General features: G+C 34.5%; 1 protein-coding gene across 7 annotated transcripts in view; it reads left to right on the plus strand.

The window, feature by feature from the left end:
* The window catches only part of ATAD2B (ATPase family AAA domain containing 2B), a 139,218-nt gene that overhangs the window by 29,378 nt on the left and 87,606 nt on the right, over positions 1-22,234 (plus strand). For 4 of the 7 annotated variants that reach the window (XM_055540818.1, XM_055540819.1, XM_055540814.1 and 1 more), the window contains exons 3-12: positions 197-246; positions 603-756; positions 2,169-2,271; positions 3,680-3,788; positions 4,681-4,722; positions 6,054-6,170; positions 10,279-10,354; positions 16,739-16,837; positions 20,469-20,580; positions 20,901-21,016. In XM_055540818.1, coding sequence (XP_055396793.1) covers positions 671-756; positions 2,169-2,271; positions 3,680-3,788; positions 4,681-4,722; positions 6,054-6,170; positions 10,279-10,354; positions 16,739-16,837; positions 20,469-20,580; positions 20,901-21,016 — 860 coding nt within the window. In that variant the 5' untranslated portion in view covers positions 197-246; positions 603-670. Of the gene's footprint in view, positions 1-196; positions 247-602; positions 757-2,168; positions 2,272-3,679; positions 3,831-4,680; positions 4,723-6,053; positions 6,171-10,278; positions 10,355-16,738; positions 16,838-20,468; positions 20,581-20,900; positions 21,017-22,234 lie in introns of those variants that run through there. The other 3 variants (XM_055540816.1, XM_055540817.1, XM_055540820.1) reach the window with 2 other exon arrangements.

A 22,234-nucleotide genomic window follows, 5' to 3' on the forward strand; every position in this document is an offset into this window, starting at 1 on the left:
GTAATGAAATGACTTCACTAATGTATTTTATTTGTATATTATCAATCTTAAGGTAAAAAAATGTTTTCTTTCCTTTTAAAAAAGTAATATTGCATTAGTGACATTTTAAAGATTAAAGTGATTCCACCAGCATTGCATTTTTGTTTCTTTAAATGAATGTTGATGTGTTTGCATATTAAATATAATTGTGTTCTAGGTTAACTTCTCAGCCTGGTGCTACATTACCAAACGGACATAGTAGCTTATGTGAGTATTCTGTTATGAAACTGGTTAGTATTGAAATACTTATAATGTTGTTAGAGTTCTAAAGTGGGGTAAAATAGTGTAATTTACTAGTATGCTCAGCATACAGTTGGAAGTGACTGGATTACAGTCATGGTAAATATGTATATAATTGTTAAACATTGAGAAATTAGTACAATTGAAATAATTTAAGTTATCATGGCAGATTGTAAACAGTTTTAGAAATTTTACATTATTGGATATTAAAGCCATTTAAGAGGTTATAGTAAGCTCCTTATAGTCTTTTTAAAGTAATTTTTGATTTTTTTCTTTCTTTTTATACTCTGTACTTTGAAATGGAAATTTCTCTCTTCTTGTAGCCCTTCGAAGCCATCCCCATCGAGGGGAAAAGAAAGGAGATGGGGAACTTTCTTGTATAAATGGTGACATGGAAGTCAGAAAAAGCTGTCGTTCCAGGAAAAACAGATTTGAAAGTGTGAACCAGAGTTTGTTATTTGATCAACTGGTAAATAGGTATGAATGTTTTTGCAGTAAGCAGTTTCATGTAATTGTTTTTTTTTTAAGCCAGTTGTGTTTTAAAAAGTAACTTAGGCACTGACTTAGCAATCAGTACAATTATTTAAAAACTTAATTTGAATTAACCTTGGTTAGCTCTAGTCACTTTACTAGATTTAATGCAATTTATGTGATAGCATATTTTTTTCCCTCATACTTTTTAAGCTCTTGTGCATAGTTAGGTAATACAAAAAGAAATTTTATTTTAACTTCACTACTATAGTCCTTTAATATTTGCTCTTTTAACGTTTATGTTTTGACAGTTTTCAAGAAACATTAAGTTCCATTACTGATATATAATAGGTATAGTTTTACTTAGTCGAGATTCTGAATTGAAAGTCTTTTGAGACTGCACATGTTGGATATAGCCTAGCTGACTCCTCCCTCAGCATCTACTTGCAATGAAACTGTATTCTTCTCAAATAATAAATCATTCCTACTTAATCCTTGTAATAGCCTGGAGAAGGGAGATGACTGTAATTCCTATTTGAAAGGAGAGGAAATTATATTTTATTGTGGTAGTGTCAAATTTGAGTATTAGTTATCATTTGTTAAGTACCTAGATCAGTATCTGAACACATAGTAAGTGCCGTGTGTGTTTAAAATGTCAATGTCAGTATATATTTTGTGGATGTCAGTTTCCTCTAATTTCTAAATATATCTGCCCTTGGAGTGGAAGGTGGGAGAGGTTTAAGAGGAAGGGGACATAGGTATACCTATGGCTGATTTATGTTGATGTATGGCAGAAACCAGCACAATATTGTAAAGCAATTATCCTTCAATTAAAAATAAGTAAATTTTTTAAAAAAGAAAAAATGTATCAGTTCAGTTAACCTTATGCTGGCTTTAAACTTTTTACAAATTCTTTATTCTATACAATTTTTAACACCATCTTCAAATAAAAAGATTTGAATTAGTTTTTTTTTTTTTTTGGTACCATGGATCTGATAGTTATTTGTAGTAGTATTATGAATTTAAATATTTGAAGCTGAGTAAACAAAGGTCTTCTATTTGTAAGTTTTATTTTAATATATCATGACAGAAGATATTCTGTTTCTGTCTTTCTTTTCTTTTTTGGCCATGCTGCATGGCTTGTGGGATCTTAGTTCCCTGACCAGGGTTTGAACCCAGACCCCAGCAGTGAAATCACTGAGTCCGAACCACTGGACTGCCAGGGCATTCCCTGTTTCCATCTGTTTTTGAGGCAGTATCTTCTAATGGATGCTAGTTCAGAAGAAGATATTAACTGGGATATTAGGTACAGTTAGAAATTAGATGGCTTAATTATGCTTTGGTGAGCTCTTTTACCTGTATGATATAGAGTTTGATCCTGCAATTGTCTAAACCCTAGTTTTATTATGTAATTGTAGTACTGCTGAAGCTGTACTACAGGAAATGGACAACATAAACATTAGACGGAATCGTCGATCAGGAGAAGTAGAACGGCTTCGAATGTGGACAGATACAGAATTTGTGAGTATGTTAACCTTAACAACTGTCCCTGGTGGCTCAAAGGGTAAAGAATCTGCCTGCAATATGGGAGACCGAGGTTTGATTTCTGGGTCAGGAAGATCCCCTGGAGGAGGAAATGGTAACCCACTCCAGTATTCTTGCCTGGGAAATCCCATGGACAGAGGAGCCTGGTGGGCTACAGTTCATGGGGTTGCAAAGAGTCGGACATGACTGAGTGGCTAACACAACAACAACGGCAACAACGACAGTTGTTGCAAGTAGTTTTTATTTTGATTGAGGAATTCAAAGAGAGCAGCATTTGGATTTTCTTGAATTAACAGAATTGTTCCTTTTTCGTTTCCAATTTAATCTGAGATTTTGTTGTTTTCTTTTTTCTTTTATCCATACCTTGCTTGCCACAAGCTTCCTCAAAAGACCCTCTACCCTTTTGCCAGAGAGATCTCCTGGAGAAAGAAATGGCAACCTACTCCAGATTCTTGCTTGAGAAATCCCATGGACAGAGGAGCCTGGTGGGCTACAGTCCATGGGGTGGCTAAAGAGTTGGATGCAGCTTAGTGACTAAACAACAACATCTTAAAGTACAACTCTGATTCTGTTGTCAACTATTAAGGTGTTTTTTTTTTTTTTTTTTGGCTGCACTGTGTGGCATGTGAGATCTTAGTTCCCCGACCAGGGATCGAACCTATATCCCTTGCATTAGGAGTATGGAGTCTTAACCACTGAACCACCAGGGAAGTCCCTTTAATGGTTTTTTAATGCGTACTGAATTAATTAAAATCACCTTAGATAGCCAGTGGGAATTTGCTATATGACACAGGGAGCTCAAACCCAGTGCTCTGTGACGACCTAGAGGGGTGGGACAGAGTAGGAGGAAGGCTCAGGAGGAAGGGGATATATGTATACCTATGGCTGATTCATGTTGATGTATGGCAGAAACCAATACAACATTGTAAAGCAATTATTCTCCAATTAAAAATAAATAAATGAAAAAAAACCTAAAACACCTCAACTGGCATAATATGGTTTCAAACTTTATCTTCTCACACATCATTGTCCAAATACAAACACATCATTCTTACTTTCCTATCTTTTACTCTTGTTAATACTTCTGGTTGAGGACTTAATGCAGTTCTATCTTTGTTTCAAGGCTCATTTCAAGTGCTTCCTCCCCCACTCCCCTAGGCACATTTCCCCTCTCCCTGCCCAGTTTTCAAGTATCTTATAAGTTTTATTTTTCTTCTTGTTTCATACATTTATTAAATTCAGTAAGGTCCATTTTCATTGATCTGTGCCTTGCAAATAGATCCTCAGTAAATTTTATCAAGTGGGCATGTCCCATTGGGCTAGTGATACTGATGGCTGGGAATAAATTTCATGTTAATATTTGACAGATTTCTCTCTTTAAAAGGAAAACATGGATATGTATTCAAGAGTGAAAAGGCGAAGAAAGTCACTGAGAAGAAATAGTTATGGTATACAAAATCATCATGAAGTCTCTACTGAGGGTGAAGAAGAAGGTTTGTAAAGCACCTTTATGAAATAAATGCTACAAAGTTCAGGTGGGAGGAAAGAAAAACATATACAAACTATATATATATGTGTGTGTGTGTGTGTGTGTGTATATATAGTATATTGCTGGATGGGTGATTTTTGACTTTAGAGGTCTATATTATATAATTCGGAATAATTTTTGTTCCATTTGCATTTGAGTATTTAATTCCTTCATTTGGAAAAATGCCTTTGCTGTACGCTATGCATTGTTGTGTAATATTGATATATCTTATTAGTAAGCTGTTGGGTAGTCCTTAAAGGACCTAATCTGATGCAACATTTGCCATGGGCTGATCTGCTTGTTAGTAGGCAAGACCTCTTTTGTATTTAGGTACTTTTTAACTGGAAATCTCTGTCCATAGCCACCTAAATCTATGATTATTTGGATCTCAAATTTAGTTATGGACACAGGATGGTGAAGTTAAGAGAAAGAAAGACTGCTAATACTACTGGAGGGAGTGGTACTGCTTTTTTCTGAGGCCTATCTATCTGAGTTCTGATTTGAAGAATCCTGACTGAATTTGTCAGGCTGGATTTGGGAGTAGATGAAAGCACATTTGTCTGAGGATTATAAATTGATGATTAGTAAGGTCTATAGGATTTACATTTATAGGGTTTAATTCTGTACGTGTTAACTTTCTTTATTAAAATGGATTTTTAGAAGATTTGGTATATTTTAAATGCAGTATAGTTGTTTTTCACTGGGAAATCTTATTAGTTCCTACTATTCATGTAGCTTAGCTGGATAAGAATGGGTTTATTTCTCAAATTCTGTAATTAATATATTATTAGTAAGTTTTGAAGAGTTGATATTTTTAATGAAGGTATTTTATTGAGCAAATATTGTTGTTGTTACAGCTAGAACCTCTATATTGCTTCCTTTGGAGAAAATCAGTATAGGTGAGACAGATTTATAATGTGATTTTTGCCTTATTATTAACTGAACATCTTTGTAGATTTCCCTGAGGACTTGCCATGTTTAGAATTTTTTCTCATAATAAATAATGCAGTTTTTTTTTCAAAAGGTAATTTTTTGAAGTTTTAAGGAAAAAGTGTTATTTACTTAAGTAATATTGCATTTGCTAATTTTATCATGAGTAAAATGTAAAGTCCTTTGCATTTTTAGTCTCCTGTTTCACTGAGCATCACTGACAGTTTAATATTTTTTCCAATGCTTTAATATGATTGTGTTATATTGACAATTCCTGTGATTAAAAAGTTAATCATAAAGTACATTGCATTTGAGGACCATAAGCTTAAACATTTTCATCAAACTCTTTTTTCTTTTTAACGTTTAATTTTATATTGAAGTATAGCTATTTAACAATGTTGTGATAGTTTTATGTGGATAGCAAAGGAACTCAGCCATACATATACATGTATCCATTCTCCTCCAAACTCCCCTCCCATCCAGGCTGCCACATAATGTTGAGCAGAGTTCCATGTGCTATACAATAAGTCCTTTTTGGTTATCCATTTTAAATATAGTAGTGTTTCACCAGACTTTTAAACTGTAAATAGATGTCACATCATAGCTATAGCAAAATTACTTTTTAAAAATAAAGGATTTATGTACATTATAATTTATTTTTAAAGTATATGGCCAGGTAAATTATAAACTGATCAAGAAATAAACTATTACCAGTACCCTAGAAATCTGCTTTCATACTCTCTCCCAATCTCTGCCTGAATTTTTCTACCAAAAATGTAACTAATCTGTGTTTATCTGTTATCAGTGGGCCTAATAAACCATTACACTGCCAACAAAAATTACTCTTGTAACATTAGTAATTATCTTTTAAGCATATTTTTTTTGAACTATCAAGTAGTATGTGAATGTTAACTGTATTCAGTGGTTGATTGGGCATTGAATGAAGTTTGCTGTAATAAAGTTTTGAATCATATTCTATTATTGCTTTATATGTCCAAAAGGATAATACAAAAGATTGAAAAGTCATAGGTGAATCAAGAGCTCAATTGTGATCATGTTGATATATTTATCAGAGAACTATATTATTTGTAGGAAAGGCATTTTCTTTTATATCTATCTAGTTTCATTTTTAATTGCATTGATTTATGCTGTATCATACCATGTTGACACTTTTAAATGTCACCTGTATAGAAAGAGTAAAAGATAAAATATAAATATTCAGTTTTAGAGTAGACCAATCCTTGTAGATTAAAGCAGTTTTTTTTTTTTTTTTTCTTTTCTTTTGTGTGTGGGAAACTAGAATCTCAAGAGGAAGATGGAGATATAGAGGTTGAAGAGGCAGAAGGAGAAGAAAATGATAGGCCATATAATTTGAGACAAAGAAAAACAGTGGATCGATACCAAGCACCTCCAATAGGTAAGAGACTCTAAATAATTTCTTTCCTTTTTGTGGTTGAGTAGCTTATTCTGCTCGGTTCCTTAAAAAAAAAATCAGTGTTGTTGAATTTAAAAGGATGAAATCTCTTACAGATTCCGTGTATCTTTTCTTATGTATGCTTCTGTTCACACACATGACTGAATGTTGGAGGATACAACTGCAATATAGAATTACATAGTGTATGCACAGTTTATTTAAATAACCCTAAATTTAAAAATAAATACTGCTCATACTTTTGTATTACTTTGTTGTTCATTGAGTACTTTAATTTGCAGCAGTTCTTTAGGGCAAGCCTCTCTGTGTTCCAAGTGGTTAAGTAATTTAAGCTAAAGTCACAAAAGGGCGGCTTAGCCAGTAAGCTAGGTTTGTGTTTTGTTTTAGTCTTGAGAAGGAAATAGTTTATCCTAACACTTTAAAATCTGATGACAAGTAATCAGTTCCATAGGTTCTGTTTTATTGACTATTTCCCCAGCTCTTGGGAAATTCCATCATGATTGATTTCCTCCAGTTTTTAGAATATTGAAATTTAGTTCACATATCATGAAATTTGCCATTTTTGCCAGACTTTCCTTATTTTTTATCTGTACAATTTATGAGTTTTTAGTATATTCACAAGGGTGTGCAGTCATCACCGCTGTCTAATTCTGGAATATTTTATTACTTTTATACTTCCGTCCCCCCAGCTCTTAGCAATCACTAATGCACTTTCTGTCTCCATCGATTTACCTATATGTGACCTTTTGTGTCTTGCTACTTTCATTTAGCATAATGGATCATTTTATTCAAACTCTCATGGTCTAAAGCAGTGATTGATTCTCTGGAAATATCAAAGTTACCTCACTAGAAGCTCGCTGAAGTATGTAGACATTATTCTACTTCAGTTAGGAATAACTGTCACAGATAGCCCTGATAGTAATAGGACAGGTGTGTTAGGACAGAGAAAAGATTGTGAGCCATTTTTCTAGTGGTTTTTTTTTTAAAGCTTTATTGAGGTATGAGCTATATGTAGTCCATTGCCATTCCATATGCTTCATGTGTACAGTTTGGCAAGTTGGAAATACCTTAGGGATTTACTTATGAAACTGTCACCACAGTCAAGATAATGAGCATTTTCATCAACCTCTCCACCTTCAAATTTCATTCTGCCTGCTTATAATCTATTCCTAACCCTTGTGGCTCAGCTGGCAAAGAATCTGCCTGCAATGCGGGAGACCTGGGTTTGATCCCTGGGTTGGGAAGATCCCCTGGAGAAGGAAACGGCTACCCACTCCAGTATTCTGGCCTGGAGAATTCCATGGACTGTATAGTCCGTGGGGTCGCAAAGAGTTGGACACGACTGACCATTTCATTTCATTTCAACCTTCTTTTGCCTCCCTCTCCCAACCCTCAGGCAGTGACTTATCTTACCTGCTTTCTGTCACAATGGATGAATTTACATTTTCTCAAATTTTATATATAGTATAGACTCTTGTTTGTCTGACTTATTTCACTCAGTACGATAACGGTAAGACTCATCCATGTTGTTGACTATGATAGTAGTATTCTTCTTTCTATTGCTGAGTAGCATTCCATTGTATGGGTATATCACAATTTGTTTGCCCATTCATTTGTTGATGACATTTGGATTGTTGACATTTCTGGTGTCTGGGTATTATAAATACATAAGTTGTTATGAACATATGTTTGCAAGTCTTTGGACATATGTTTTCATTTTTCTTATAAATACCTAGAAGTACAAGGCTGGGTTTTTTAATTAGGTGTACGTTTAACTGACTAAGAATTACCAAACTCTTCCAAAGTAATTATACCATTTACATTCTCATTAACAGTATATGGAATCCCTTGGCAGTAGTTATATGGTAAAGAACCTGCCTGCAATGTGAGAGACCTAGATTCCATTCCTGGGTTGTGAATATCTTTTGGAGAAGGGCATGGCAACCCACTCCAGTATCCTTGCCTGGAGAATCCCATGGACAGAGGAGTCTGGTGGGCTACAGTCCATGGGGTTGCAAAGAGACGGGCACGACTGAGCAATTAACACCAACAGTGTATGAGTATCAGTTGCTTCCTATTCTTGTCAACATTCAGTTCTGTTCAGTTGCTCAGTTGTGTCTGACTCTTTGTGACCCCATGAATTGCAGCACGCCAGGCCTCCCTGTCCATCACCAACTCCAGGAGTTCATTCAAACTCACGTCCATCGAGTCGGTGATGCTATCCAGCCATCTCATCCTCTGTTGTCCCCTTTTCCTCCTGCCCCCACTCCCTCCCAGCATCAGAGTCTTTTCCAATGAGTCAACTCTTTGCGTGAGGTGGCCAAAGTACTGGAGTTTCAGCTTTAGCATCATTCCTTCCAAAGAACACCCAGGACTGATGTTCTTCAGAATGGACTGGTTGGATCTCCTTGCAGTCCAAGGGACTCTCAAGAGTCTTCTCCAACACCACAGTTCAAAAGCATCAATTCTTCGGTGCTCAGCCTACTTCACAGTCCAACTCTCACATCCATACATTACTACTGGAAAAACCATAGCCTCGACTAGACGGACCTTTGTTGGCAAAGTAATGTCTCTGCTTTTGAATATGCTATCTAGGTTGGTCATAACTTTCCTTCCAAGGAGTAAGCGTCTTTTAATTTCATGGCTGCGTTCACCATCTGCAGTGATTTTGGAGCCCCCCAAAATAAAGTCTGACACTGTTTCCACTGTTTCCCCATCTATTTGCCATGAAGTGATGGGACCAGATGCCATGATCTTCGTTTTCTGAATGTTGAGCTTTAAGCCAACTTTTTCACTCTCCTCTTTCACTTTCATCAAGAGGCTTTTTAGTTCCTCTTCACTTTCTGCCATAAGGGTGGTGTCATCTGTATATCTGAGGTTATTGAGATTTCTCTCGGCAATCTTGATTCCAGCTTGTGTTTCTTCCAGTTCAGCGTTTCTCATGATGTACTCTGCATAGAAGTTAAATAAGCAGGGTGACAATATACAGCCTTGACGTACTCCTTTTCCTATTTGGAACCAGTCTGTTGTTCCATGTCCAGTTCTAACTGTTGCTTCCTGACCTGCATATAGGTTTCTCAAGAGGCAGGTCAGGCGGTCTGGTATTCCCATCTCTTTCAGAATTGTCCACAGTTTATTGTGATCCACACAGTCAAAGGCTTTGGCATAGTCAATAAAGCAGAAATAGATGTTTTTTCTGGAACTCTCTTCATTTTTCAATGATCCAGTGGATGTTGGCAATTTGATCTCTGGTTCCTCTGCCTTTTCTAAAACCAGCTTGAACATCTGGAAGTTCACAGTTCATGTATTGCTGAAGCCTGGCTTGGAGAATTTTGAGCATTACTTTACTAGCGTGTGAGATGAGTGCAATTGTGCGGTAGTTTGAGCATTCTCTGGCATTGTGTTTCTTTGGGATTGGAATGAAAACTGACCTTTTCCAGTCCTGTGGCCACTGCTGAGTTTTCCAAATTTGCTGGCATTAGGTGTGGTCATTTTTTAAAATTAATTTTAATACATATTTATTGTAGTTTTAGTTTACATTTCGCTAATGACTAGTGAAGTTTAACATATTTTTATGTGCTGATTTGCCAAGATTATCTCTGGTGAAGTATTCAAATCTTTTGCCCATTTTTTCAGTTCAATTGTTTGGTTTTTTATTACTGAAAATTTGAGAATTCCTTATGTACTCTTGATATCAGATACTCTTGATATCATTGTAATTTACAAATATTTTCTCGGTAGCTTCTTGAAAAAAATTCTCTTAATACTATCTTTCAAAGAGCAGAATTTGTAATTTTGATGAATTTTAGTTTATCAAAACATTTTAATGGATTAGGCTTTTGGTGGTGTGTCAAAGAAATCTTTGGTTAACCTAAAGTCACAAAGATTTAGTTTAACATTTTTTTAGAATGTTTATTTGCAGCTTATAGTGTTTACCACAAAGTATTTATTTTTGTTGTGCTTCCTTTAGGCAGCATTTAGAACTTGAAGACAGCTTTTATTCAGAAAATTAACAGAAGTAATTTCTGCTGCTTTAATATATCAGTTTATCAATTTATTATTAATTATTTCTGTATTGTCTTTTTTCTTTAAGTACCAGCTCATCAAAAAAAGAGGGAAAATACCCTTTTTGATATTCACAGATCTCCAGCAAGAAGAAGTCATATCAGGTATATTTTGTTAGTTTTTGAAAGGAGGAAATATTTCCATCTATCATTTAGATATCTCCTTAAGTACTACATAGTATAATGCATTACATTGAGGATATAGGTTTTAATGTCATTAATGATAATGCCAGTGAAAACTAAATAGCATCTTCTTTAATTAGTCACTAATAGTTTTTACCCTAAGTGTGACTGTTATCTTCCTGATTCAGTTTGCCAGAAATGATTATTGTTTTAACAATTATGTTCCCTAAAGCTACACAGCTTTCTGGTCTCTTAGTAAGCTGAGTCTAGAGACTCACATTGCCTTCATTGGAAGAAGTGATTCAGTTAGTCTTTGCTACTTTTAGTTTCCTTTTGTGCTTTCAATTAGATGTACAAAGAGGCGTTTTGATTTTGAAAGACTGTCTTCTCTACTGTGTTTTTTCGAAAAGGTAATCGATTCTCCATGGCTCAAAAATGAAATAAACATTAAAAGCTGTTTTCTAGTCTCAGTAGCCTCTCAGTATCCCATAGAAACATTTTTATTAGATTGTATGTCCTTAGAGAATATGTTCATACGTGTGTGTGTGTCTATATGTACCAATACATATGTTGATTGTTATCCCTTCTTTTTACCCAAAATATACTGTGCACATTGTTCATACCTTGTTTTTTCACTGGATTTGTTTTCACTGTCTTTTCATTTAGGTATAGCAAAATTTCACATTTATAGTTCTATAACATTACTGTATTTAATATAGATATACTGTAATTTTAAAATTATTTCTTTATTGAGAGTCAGGTTGTTTTCACTGTCTTGCTATTACAGTGTATGGTTTATAATGCATACCCTTGCATAATCATCTTTTACATGTGTACAAATATGTCTGTAGGATAAACTTACGGAAGTGGAATCTCTGAGTTAAAGAGAATGTGAAATTGTAATTTGATGACCTTCAATGCTGTTGAATCAGCTTGTGGTCCACCCTGCAATGTATGAAAGTCCCTACTTTTCTGTATTTCTGCCAGCAAAACGCATTCTCAAACTTTTGGATTTTTGCCAGTCTAAGACTTGAAAAGGAAATCTTGGTTTATTTTTGAATCTCTTACAAGAGTATTTTTTCCTGTATTTTTAAAAGACATTTACTTTTTTTTCCCTGAAATGTCTGTAAAGTTTGCCTATTTTATAATAGATTCCTCCTCTTTTTTTTAAACTATTGCTAATTTATAAAATTATATGACCATGTGAATCTGCTTGCTTTTAATATACTTTTAGTAGGTATGACCTAAATCAAATCCCTTATGATTATACAGTGGAAGTGACAAATAGATTCAAGGGATTAGATTTGATAGACAGAGTGCCTGAAGAACTATGGATGAAGGTTTGTGACATTGTACAGGAGGCAGTGATCACAGCCATCCTCAAGAAAAAGAAATGCCAAAAGGCAAAATGGCTGTCTGAGGAGGCCTTCCAAATAGCTGAGAAAAGAAGAGAAGCAAAAGGCAAAGGAGAAAAGGAAAGATATATCCATTTGAATGCAGAGTTCCAAAGAATAGCAAGGATACATGAGAAAGCCTTCCTACGTGAACAATGCAAAGAAATAGAGTAAAACAATAGAATGGGAAAGAAAATTAGAGATAACAAGGGAACATTACATGCAAACATGGACACAATAAAGGACAGAAACATTATGGACCTAACAGAAACAGAAGATATTAAGAAGAGGTGGCAAGAATATACAGAACTATACAAAAAAGACCTTAATGACCCAGATAACCATGATGGTGTGATCACTCACCTAGAGCCAGATATCCTGGAGTGTGAAGTCAAGTGGGTCTTAGGAAGCATCATTATGAACAAAGTTAGTGGAGGTTGTGGAATTCAAGCTGAGCTACTTCAAATCCTAAAAGATGATGCTGTGAAAGTGCTGTACTTCATATACCAGCAAATTTAGAAGACTTAGCAGTGGCCACTGAACTGGAAAAGGTCCATTTTCTTTCCAATCCCAAAGAAAGGCAATGCTAAAGAATGTTCAAACTACCACACAATTGCACTCATCTCACACGCTAGCAAAGTAATGCTCAAAATTCTCCAAGTGAGGCTTTTAGCAGTACATGAACCGAGAATTTCCAGATGTTCAGGCTGGATTTAGAAAAGGCAGAGGAACCAGAGATCAAATTGCCAAATCCATTGGATCATCGAAAAAGCAAGAGAATTACAGAAAAATATCTGCTTCTGCTTCATTGACTACCCTAAAGCCTTTGTGTGGATCACAACAAACTGTGGAAAATTCTTTAAGAGATGGGAATACCAGATCACCTTACCTGCCTCCTGAGAAACCTGTATGCAGGTCAAGAAGAAATAGTTAGAACTGGACATTGGAACAATGGACTGGTTTAAAACTGGGGAAGGAGTACATCAAGGCTGTATATTGTCACCCTGCTAATTTAACTTATATGCAGAATATATCATGTGAAATGCCGAGCTGGATGAAGCAGAAGGTGGAATCACTTTCAGTAACCTAAGATATGCAGATGACAATACTCTTATGGTAGAAAGTGAAGAGGAACTAAAGAGCTTCTTGATGAAGGTGAGAGGAGAGTGAAAAAGCTGGCTTAAGACTAAACATTCAAAAAAACAATGATCATGGCATCTGGTCCCATCGCTTTATGGCAAATCGATGGGGAAACATTGGGAACCATGAAAGACTTTATTTTCCTGGGCTCCAAGATCACTGCAGATGGTGACTGCAGCCATGAAATCAAGGCCTTTGCTCCTTGGAAGAAAAGCTATGACAAACCTAGACAGCGTATTAAAAAGCAGAGACATTACTTTGCTGAAAAAGGTCCATATAGTCAAAGCTATGGTTTATCCAGTAGTCATGTATGGGTCTGACAGTTGGACCGTGAAGAAGGCTGAATGCCTAAGAATTGATGCTTTTGAACTGTGGTGCTGGAGGAGACTCTTGAGAATCCCTTGCAATGCAAGGAGATCAAACCAGTTAATCTTAAAGGATATCAACCCTGAATATTCATTGGAAGGACTGATGCTAAAGCTGAAGCTCCAATACTTTGGCCACCAGATGTGAAGAGCCGACTAATTAGAAAAGACCCTGATGCTGGGAAAGATTGAAGGCAGGAGGATAAGGGGATGACAGAGGATGAAATAGTTGGATGGCATCACTGACTCAATGGACAGGAGTTTGAGCAAGCTCCAGGAGTTGGTGAAGGACAGCGAAGCCTGGTGTGCTACGGTCCATGGGGTCGCAAAAAGCCAGACACACCTGAGTGACTGAACAACAAGTAGTTCTTTCTTTATGTAGTATAGTAGTCCTTTGTCACAAATTGCCAGTCTTTTTTCTCAGTTCTTAGTTTGTGTTTTAACTTTGCTTTTGGTTGTCTTTACCAGAAAGTTTTTATTTTTATGTAGTCAAATTTATCAGCCTACTATGTTTTTTTAGAGGGGCTTCCCAGTTGACTCAGTGGTAAACAATCTGCTTGCCAAGCAGAAGATGCAGGTTCAATCTCTGGATCAGGAAGATGCCCTGGAGAAGGAAATGGCAATCCACCCCAGTATTCTTGCCTGGGAAATCCCATGGACAGAGGAACCTAGTCGGCTCCTGTTTAGAAGAGCCTGGTGTGCTACAGTCCACAGGGTTGCAAAGAGTTGGATGTGACTGAGTGACTGAACAACAATTACAATATTTTTAGATTTTGAATTATAGTTAGAAAAGCCTTCCCAAATCCAGAGTGTTAAGGAAGTTCACCTTTGTTTATTTTTATTTAATTTAGAATACAGATGGGTTTCTTTTTAAAAATTTTTATTGGAGTATAGTTGATTATAATGTTGTGTTAGTTTCAGGTGTATAGCAGAGTGAATCAGTTATGCATATAGCACCTTTGTTTATTTTTAATGTTTCATATTTTACTCTAATTTTGATCCATCTGAATTTTATTCTTGTGTGAGATTTGTAGTATGGATCCAGCTTTTTTCCCAGGTGGAAAATGAGTTTTTCCAACCTCATTTATTGAGTGAATCTGTGTTTTCTCCATTGATTACATTTGCCACATTTATTACCAAATTATGTATAATGTATAAATATTATATTACATAAAAGGTGTCCTTGTCTATTTTTTTTCTTTATTCTTATATTTTTTCTCAGATGGCTGTTTGTATATATGCAAACAGTTAATTTCTGTATATTAATTGTACCCCACTTCTTTATTGGGAATGCCTCTAGCAAGTCCTCTGTAAGATTGATGCTTAAGAAAGATATATTTTATATTTTAGACAATTCATGGTTGTTAATAATCTTGTCATTGAGGCTTAGAGGATTTTTGTTTTGTTTTGTTTTTTTAGTGGTTGTTTTTGACTATGCTGCATGGCTTGTAGGATCTTAGTTCCTTGACGAGGGATTGAGCCTGCATCTTTGGCAGTGAAATCTCAGAGTCCTAACCACTGGCCTGCCAGGAATTCCTGGACATACGTTTTTATTTCTCTTGAGTATACCCCTTGGAGTAGAATTACTGGGCCATGTGATAACTTTATGGTTAATCATTTAAGAACTGCTTGAATGTTTTCCAAAGTGGACTATACCATTTTACATTCTCTCCATCAGTGTATAGGGTTTCCAGTTTTTCATATTCTCTTCAAAGCTTAATATTGTCTGACTTTTTGATTCTGGTCATCCTGATGAGTATAAAATGTATCTCATTATAATTTTTGATGATATGAGGCATCTTTTCAAGTGCTTATTGGCCATTTTAATACTTTCCTTTGAGAACTGTTTTTGTGTCCTGTGCCTATTTAAAAATTGGGTTGTCTTTTTCTTATTGACTTATAAGGGCTCTTTATATATTCTGTATTCAAATTCCTTATCAGATATTTGATTGTAAATATTTTATCCTGTTTTGTGGGTTGTCTTACTTTCTTGATGATGTTCTTTGAAGCAAAAATAACTTTAATTTTGATGAGGTTTAATTTATCTTTGTTGTTATTGTTCATGTTTTTGATGTCATATCTAAGAATCCATTGCCAAATCTGTGATCATGAAGATTTATTCCTGTGTTTTCTTCTAAGAGTTTTATAGATTTAACTTTATGTTTGGGTCTTTGATCCATTTTGACTTTCTTTTCTGTATGATGTGGCCCCTTCCCTTTATGGTCCATTCTGCTTTTTGTGGTATTGTGATACATTTTATAAACCTAGCAATATGTTATTAGAATTATTTTTATAATTCTGTTGTATTTAAAAAGGTGAGAGAAGAAAGGCAATCAAGTATATGTTTATAGTTTTGGATAATAACTTTTATTTTATTTTTCTGGGTCTCTTCGTTTGTTCTTGTGAATTCAAGTAATCATCTGGAGTCATTTCCTTAGCCCAGTATGTACACTATTGCTTCTGATCACCTCACTAGAGCTGATGTATTATATTTTTATATATTAGGCTCACTACACACACACATAGAGTAAATGAACTTGAAAACAGGCATTTTTTCTTAAGGAGAGAAAGAAGTTAGAGAGAAAGTAAAATCAAAATTGCAAAGATTGAGTAGGTAACTATTGCAACAGTCTTCCTAAGGTCTTGGGAAACATTAAAATCTGATACAGGATGAAATGAAAAGACTCCTATTAATCAGGAGAAGGAATATTAGACATGTTAAAAGTCTTAATGAGCTGGGGAAAATCTGAGTTTTCTATTGAGGGAATTGGAGTTGAATAGATATGCACAGGGTGTACACCATCCTTGAAGGCCATTCTGAGTTTCAAGTAAATTAATTTACAATGATTCCATTTTGTATGATACCATATTTTCTAGGTATCTTAGAGATGTCATCATTTATTTTAATAATTAGATTTATTGAATATTGTTTTTCCTCAAGGATTTTACTTTGATACTTTCATTCCATAGTAGTTATGATTGTAAACTTTTCTTCAAAAGTATGTTTTACAAGAAATTTAGACAAGATACAAGTATCTTAAGTCAAAAGGGGAAACTCTTGTCTTCCTATAAACTGATGTATTATTTTTTTTAGCATCTGTACTGTTTCTGATTGTTTGGGAAATGGGAAAATAAGAGAAAAGGATAAGCTTTCTTTTCTAAGATTTTGATATTATCTATCAATCAGTGATAGACATTCCCTAAATTTGGATGCAAATTAAATTTGTTGTTTGATGGCTTTCTGAACTACCCTATTTAAAAAATTATAGCCTCATTCTCCTCCTGTTTTTTTTTTTCCTTCTGTTGAAAATTGCATGAGTATAAGGATCTTAATAAATATTTGCCAAGTGAATGAGTGAATGTATGTATTTTATACCAGGCTAACAGTAGATATGGTGCTCAGAATGGTGCTTTTGAAAAGCCTTTGCTGCTGTAATGATTTTAAGGATTTTACTCTTTTTAAATAGGAGAAAGAAGCATGCTATTCACAGTAGTGACACAACGTCTTCTGATGAAGAACGATTTGAAAGAAGGAAATCAAAGAGCATGGCAAGAGCAAGAAATAGGTTAGTAAATTTTTAATTGTTACTTCCATGGTAGAAAAAAGGAATAACAGTTTAAATTTTATGATTCTTACCTGTACCAGTATTTTGCTCACAGTGATACTCAACACATTAGAGTAATACACTAACTTGGTTTTTACATAGTAATTTTTAGAGTGGAAATCTAACCATGGGAAACTTCCCATAAATTACTTAACTGTGTTAGTACTCAATAAAACAGTGTGGGAAGATAAAGATAGAACCAGGGGAAGAGTCCAACCTCTATGACAGTCTCTTGTTCAGTAAAGAAAGAAAGTGAAAGTGAAGTCACTCAGTCGTGTCCGACTCTTTGCCACCCTGTGGACTATAACCTACCAGGCTCCTCTGTCCATGGGATTCTCCAGGAAGAATACTGGAGTGGGTTGCCATTTCCGTCTCCAGGGGATCTTCCCGACCCAGGGATTGAACCCGGGTCTCCCGCCTTGCAGGCAGACACTTTAACCTCTGAGCCACCAGGGAAGCCCACTCCTCTAATCCAAATCCATTTAATGAGGCTGATTTTAGATGCTTAAAATGATGATAGCACTCAAGAGTAAGACTTGATTTTAAATAGAATTATTTCAAGAGTCCTTGGGTTTTGTTGGAAACCTTGTTATAGTTTTGGTTTAGTGAATGCCTCTGGTGATCTTTGCTTAAGTAGAGTGACTCATTATTACATGGCTCACTAAAATCTTGCGAGTTTTCAGTGGGGGAGAGAATCAATATTTTGCCTAGTAGAGCATCAAATTATCATTTATCCTTTAAAATTTAAGTTAATGTTCTAGCTTATATGTACAATATTTAAAATAAATTATATTTAGAAATTTTATATTTAGCAAAGCATTTCTATACTTTAGCATTATATATTTACTGTAGAAATATCAAGTTTTCAGTTAGCTGGTCTTGGAAACAAGTTTGGATTGGTGTAGATTATATGCTAGAAAGAGTTCCTTGTGTGGATGACAGAAAGAAAGTGTAGGAAAATCTAAGTTTAAATAAAAGAGTATAATGCCTCTTTAATCTGAACTATTCTGATACCTGCTTTGGAAGTTTTTAAAGTAAGTTCAGATTCAGAAATATCAGTGAAGTTACATTCATTATAGAACCTATACTTCTTTGAGGCTATTTATGTCATCTTTTGGTGTTAATGCAATATTTAAAAGAGGCAGTAGGTTGTATTTTCTTAGGGATAATTAAATTAATATCGTATAGGATTTTGAGTAGCTAAAAATATATTTTAAGGTACCGACACAAAAAATAAGGCTTAATTTTCAAAACAGGATCTAAAATTGGTTTCTCTTGAATTAAAAGAAAGGAAACTTATTTCTTCAATCATGTATTCTGAATTGATATACATAATAACTAAGGATACATTTAAATATTGTATTAAAGCTTGAGTTTATTTAATGTCATATATAATATTAATAGTGTATATATAGTAGGTCTATTTTTATTTTATAGAATATCAGGTTTGTTAAATTTTCTTATTTAAACTAGGTTGGACTGTTTGGGCAAATAGATTCATGACCTTAATTGCTTTGTCTTGTGAATAGATTTATTTCTGATCTATTGAAAAGAATTTAGGAAAAGTAGATTGAAAATATGAAATCTCTTGTCATTTTCTGGGTTATGAGAAAAGGGAGAAAGATAAAAATGTGTCAAAGCAGATGGCATAAACAGATGGAGAGATATTCCATGTTCCTGGGTAGGACGAATCAGTATTGTGAAAATGGCTATACTACCAAATGCAGTCTACAGATTCAATGCTATCCCTATCATATTACCAATAGCATCTTTCACAGAACTAGAATAAAAAAATTTTACAATTCATATGGAAACACAGAAGACCCCTCATAGCCAAAGCAGTCTTTAGAAAGAAGAATGGAGCTGGAGGAATCAACCTTCCTGACTTCAGATTATACTACAAAGCTACAGTCATTAAGACAGTATGGTACTGGCACAAAACCAGAAATGTAGACCAATGCAACAAGATAGAAAGCCCAGAAATAAATCCATGCACCTTGTGGGTACCTTATTTTTGACAAAGAAGGCAAGACTATGTAATGGGGCAAAGACAGCCTCTTCAATAAATGGTGCTGGGAAAACTAGACAGCTACATGTAAAAGAATGGAATTACAATGCTTTCTAACACCATACACAAAGATAAACTCAAAATGGATTAAAGACCTAAATGTAAGACGAGAAACTATAAAACTCTTAGAGGAAAACATAGGCAGAACTCTCGACGACATAAATCAAAGCAAGATCCTCTATAACCCACCTCCTAGAGTAATGGAAATAAAAACAAAAGTAAACAAGTGGGACCTGATTAAACTTAAAAGCTTTTGCACAGCAAAGGAAACTATAAGGAAGGTGAAAAGACAACCCTCAGAATGGGAGAAAATAATAGCAAATGAAACAACTGAAAAAGGATTAATTTCCAAAATATACAAGCAGCTCATACAACTCAATGTCAGAAAAACAAAAACCCTATCAAAAAGTGGGAAAAAGACCTATACAGACATTTCTCCAAAGAAGACATACAGATGGCTAACAAATATATGAAAAGATGCTCAACATCGCTCATTATGAGAGAAAGCAAATCAAAATACAATGAGGTATCACCTCACACCAGTCAGAATAGCTATCATCAAAAAGTCTACAAACAATAAATGCTGGAGGGGATGTGGAGAAAAGGGAACTTTCTTGCACTGTTGGTGGGAATGTAAATTGATTCAGCCACTATAGAAGATGGTATGGAGATTCCTTAAAGAAACTAGGAATAAAACCACCATATGACCCAGCAAACCCACTCCTAGGCATATACCCTGAGGAAACCAAAATTGAAAAAGACACATGTATTCCATTGTTAATTGCAGCACTATTTACAATAGCTAGAACATGGAAGCAACCTAGATGTCCATTGACAGATGAATGGATAAAGAAGCTGTGGTGCTTATATACAATGGAATATTACTCAACCATAGAAGGAACACATTTGAGTCAGTTCTGATGAGGTGGATGAACCTAGAACCTATTATACAGAGTGAAGTGAGTCAGAAAGAGAAAGAGAAAGATAAATATCATATTCTAACATGCTGCCATCTATGGGGTTGCATGGAGTCAGACACGGCTGAAGCGACTTAGCAGCAGCAGCACACATATACGGAATCTAGAAGAATCGTACTGAAGAACTTATTTACAGGGTAGCAGCGGAGAAACAGACATAGAGAAGAGACTTATGGACATGAGGAGAGGGGAGGAGAGGGTGAGATGTATGGAAAGAGTAACATGGAAACTTATATTACCATATGTAAAATAGATAGCCAATGGGAATTTGCTGTATGGCTCAGGGAACTCAAACAGGGGCTCTGTATCAACCTAGAGGGTTGGGATGGGGAGGGAGATGGGAGGGAGGTTCAAAAGGGAGGGGATATATGTTATACCTATGGCTGATTGATGTTGAGGTTTGACAGAAAACAACAAAATTCTGTAAAGCAATTATCCTTCAATAAAAAAATAAATTTAAAAATGTGTTAAAGCTTTAAAACTTGTTTATGATATTAAGAACATGTAACTTTTTAATGTTATCTGCTTAAATTTTTATGAATTTCAGATGTTTGCCTATGAACTTAAGAGCAGAAGATTTAGCTAGTGGTATTCTCCGAGAACGTGTTAAAGTGGGTGCAAGCTTGGCTGATGTTGATCCAATGAATATTGATAAATCAGTAAGTTTTGTAAATGGTTTTCTAGAAATACCTCTTTTTTTTTTTTTTTTTTTTTTGGTCACACAGCTTGTGGGATCTTAGTTCCCCCATCAAGGATTGAATCCGTGCTCCCTTCAGTAGAAGCGTAGCGTCCTAACCACCATACTGCCAGGGGATTCCCTAAAGTATAATTTTTTGAATTCTGTTTATATATGAGCTTTATATTTAAACTTCAGTTCCTGCTGAAGGCATGTATTTTGCAATCATTATCTCATAAATTAAAAAGAAACCTATATATAATTAAAATTATTTTGTACTAAACTTTTCCCCTTCTTTCCAAGGTGCGGTTTGATAGCATAGGTGGATTGAGTCATCATATTCATGCACTAAAGGAAATGGTAGTATTCCCACTTTTATATCCAGAAATTTTTGAAAAATTTAAAATTCAGCCTCCAAGGTTAGTAATGCTAGATGTTTATTATTGTTATTTTATCAAATTTCAATTAGTAAGTAATTATAAATCTAAATATTATTATAAATATTTCATGTATATTTATTTGATATGTTCTAGCAATGAGAATTAGGAATGAAAGTTTACTATTTAGAGCTCAAAAGCTGTGGTACTTGAAGTTTATATTTCAGCATTTAAGACTCAGACGTAGGATGAGATTCTTTATGCAGGCCTTGAGTATACAAGTGGATTGCCCAACTAGATTTTCCTTAATTTGGTCTCCTAAATAGCATTGAGTTTGATACTATATGTTGTTTAGTCTTTGAAAGAACAATTTCAGTGAAGTGTTTAATGATGTGGTATTTTTGAAATGGTAAACTTGATAATTTATTTTTGTGATCAGATTAATTGTGTCTGATCATGAGGTGGTTAGCTAGTTAACTATTAGAAAAGACTGAGAAATTGTGTCAGAGGAAATTGGGTAGAATAAAATATTCTGAAGATGTACACATAGACTTAGATTTAAACTGCTAAATATCCTTTTTTATTTAAGAGATTTGGTTCTAATTTGTTACTTTTAAGGATGTAGAAAATCTTTTAAAGAGTCATCTTCTATTTGAGTGAGTTAAATGTTGGCCTGTAATTCTACAGTGGCTCTTATGAATCATAATAGAAATTTATTTACTTTTTATATGATATGATCCAATAAATATGATTATATCCATTGGATTCAGTTACTATTAAAAAATAGTAAATTAAAAAACCCATTAATGAGAAACTTTAAATAATGGAGTTATAAACAAAATATGTTATAAGCTAAAAGTAATCTTCCTCTTTAGAGAGAACAATTTTTATATTCTTTATAACTTTCTTTTATACGTGTGTGCATATATTAAGTTTATGATTTTGCCTGTATTGTGTGCATTTAAACATTTAATATAAATGAGATTACTCAATAATGCCCTTATGTAACTTTATTTTTCACTCTATAATATAGATACCTCATATTAATAAATATTGTATGCATTATTCTATTTGACATCATACTAGTATTTAATTTATAGATATAGTGGTGTATTTGTCCCTTATTAATAGATAGCATTTAGATTTTTTAAGAAAGTCTATAACATTCTTTTGAGTATTTCTACATGATTTTGTAAAAAATGTGAAATTTCTGGGTCACAGGGCAAACGCCTTTAATATTTTGCCAAATTACTGTCTCCC

The sequence above is a fragment of the Bubalus kerabau genome, chromosome 11 (genome assembly GCF_029407905.1).
Source record: "Bubalus kerabau isolate K-KA32 ecotype Philippines breed swamp buffalo chromosome 11, PCC_UOA_SB_1v2, whole genome shotgun sequence".
NCBI classification, from domain to species: Eukaryota; Metazoa; Chordata; class Mammalia; order Artiodactyla; family Bovidae; genus Bubalus; species Bubalus kerabau.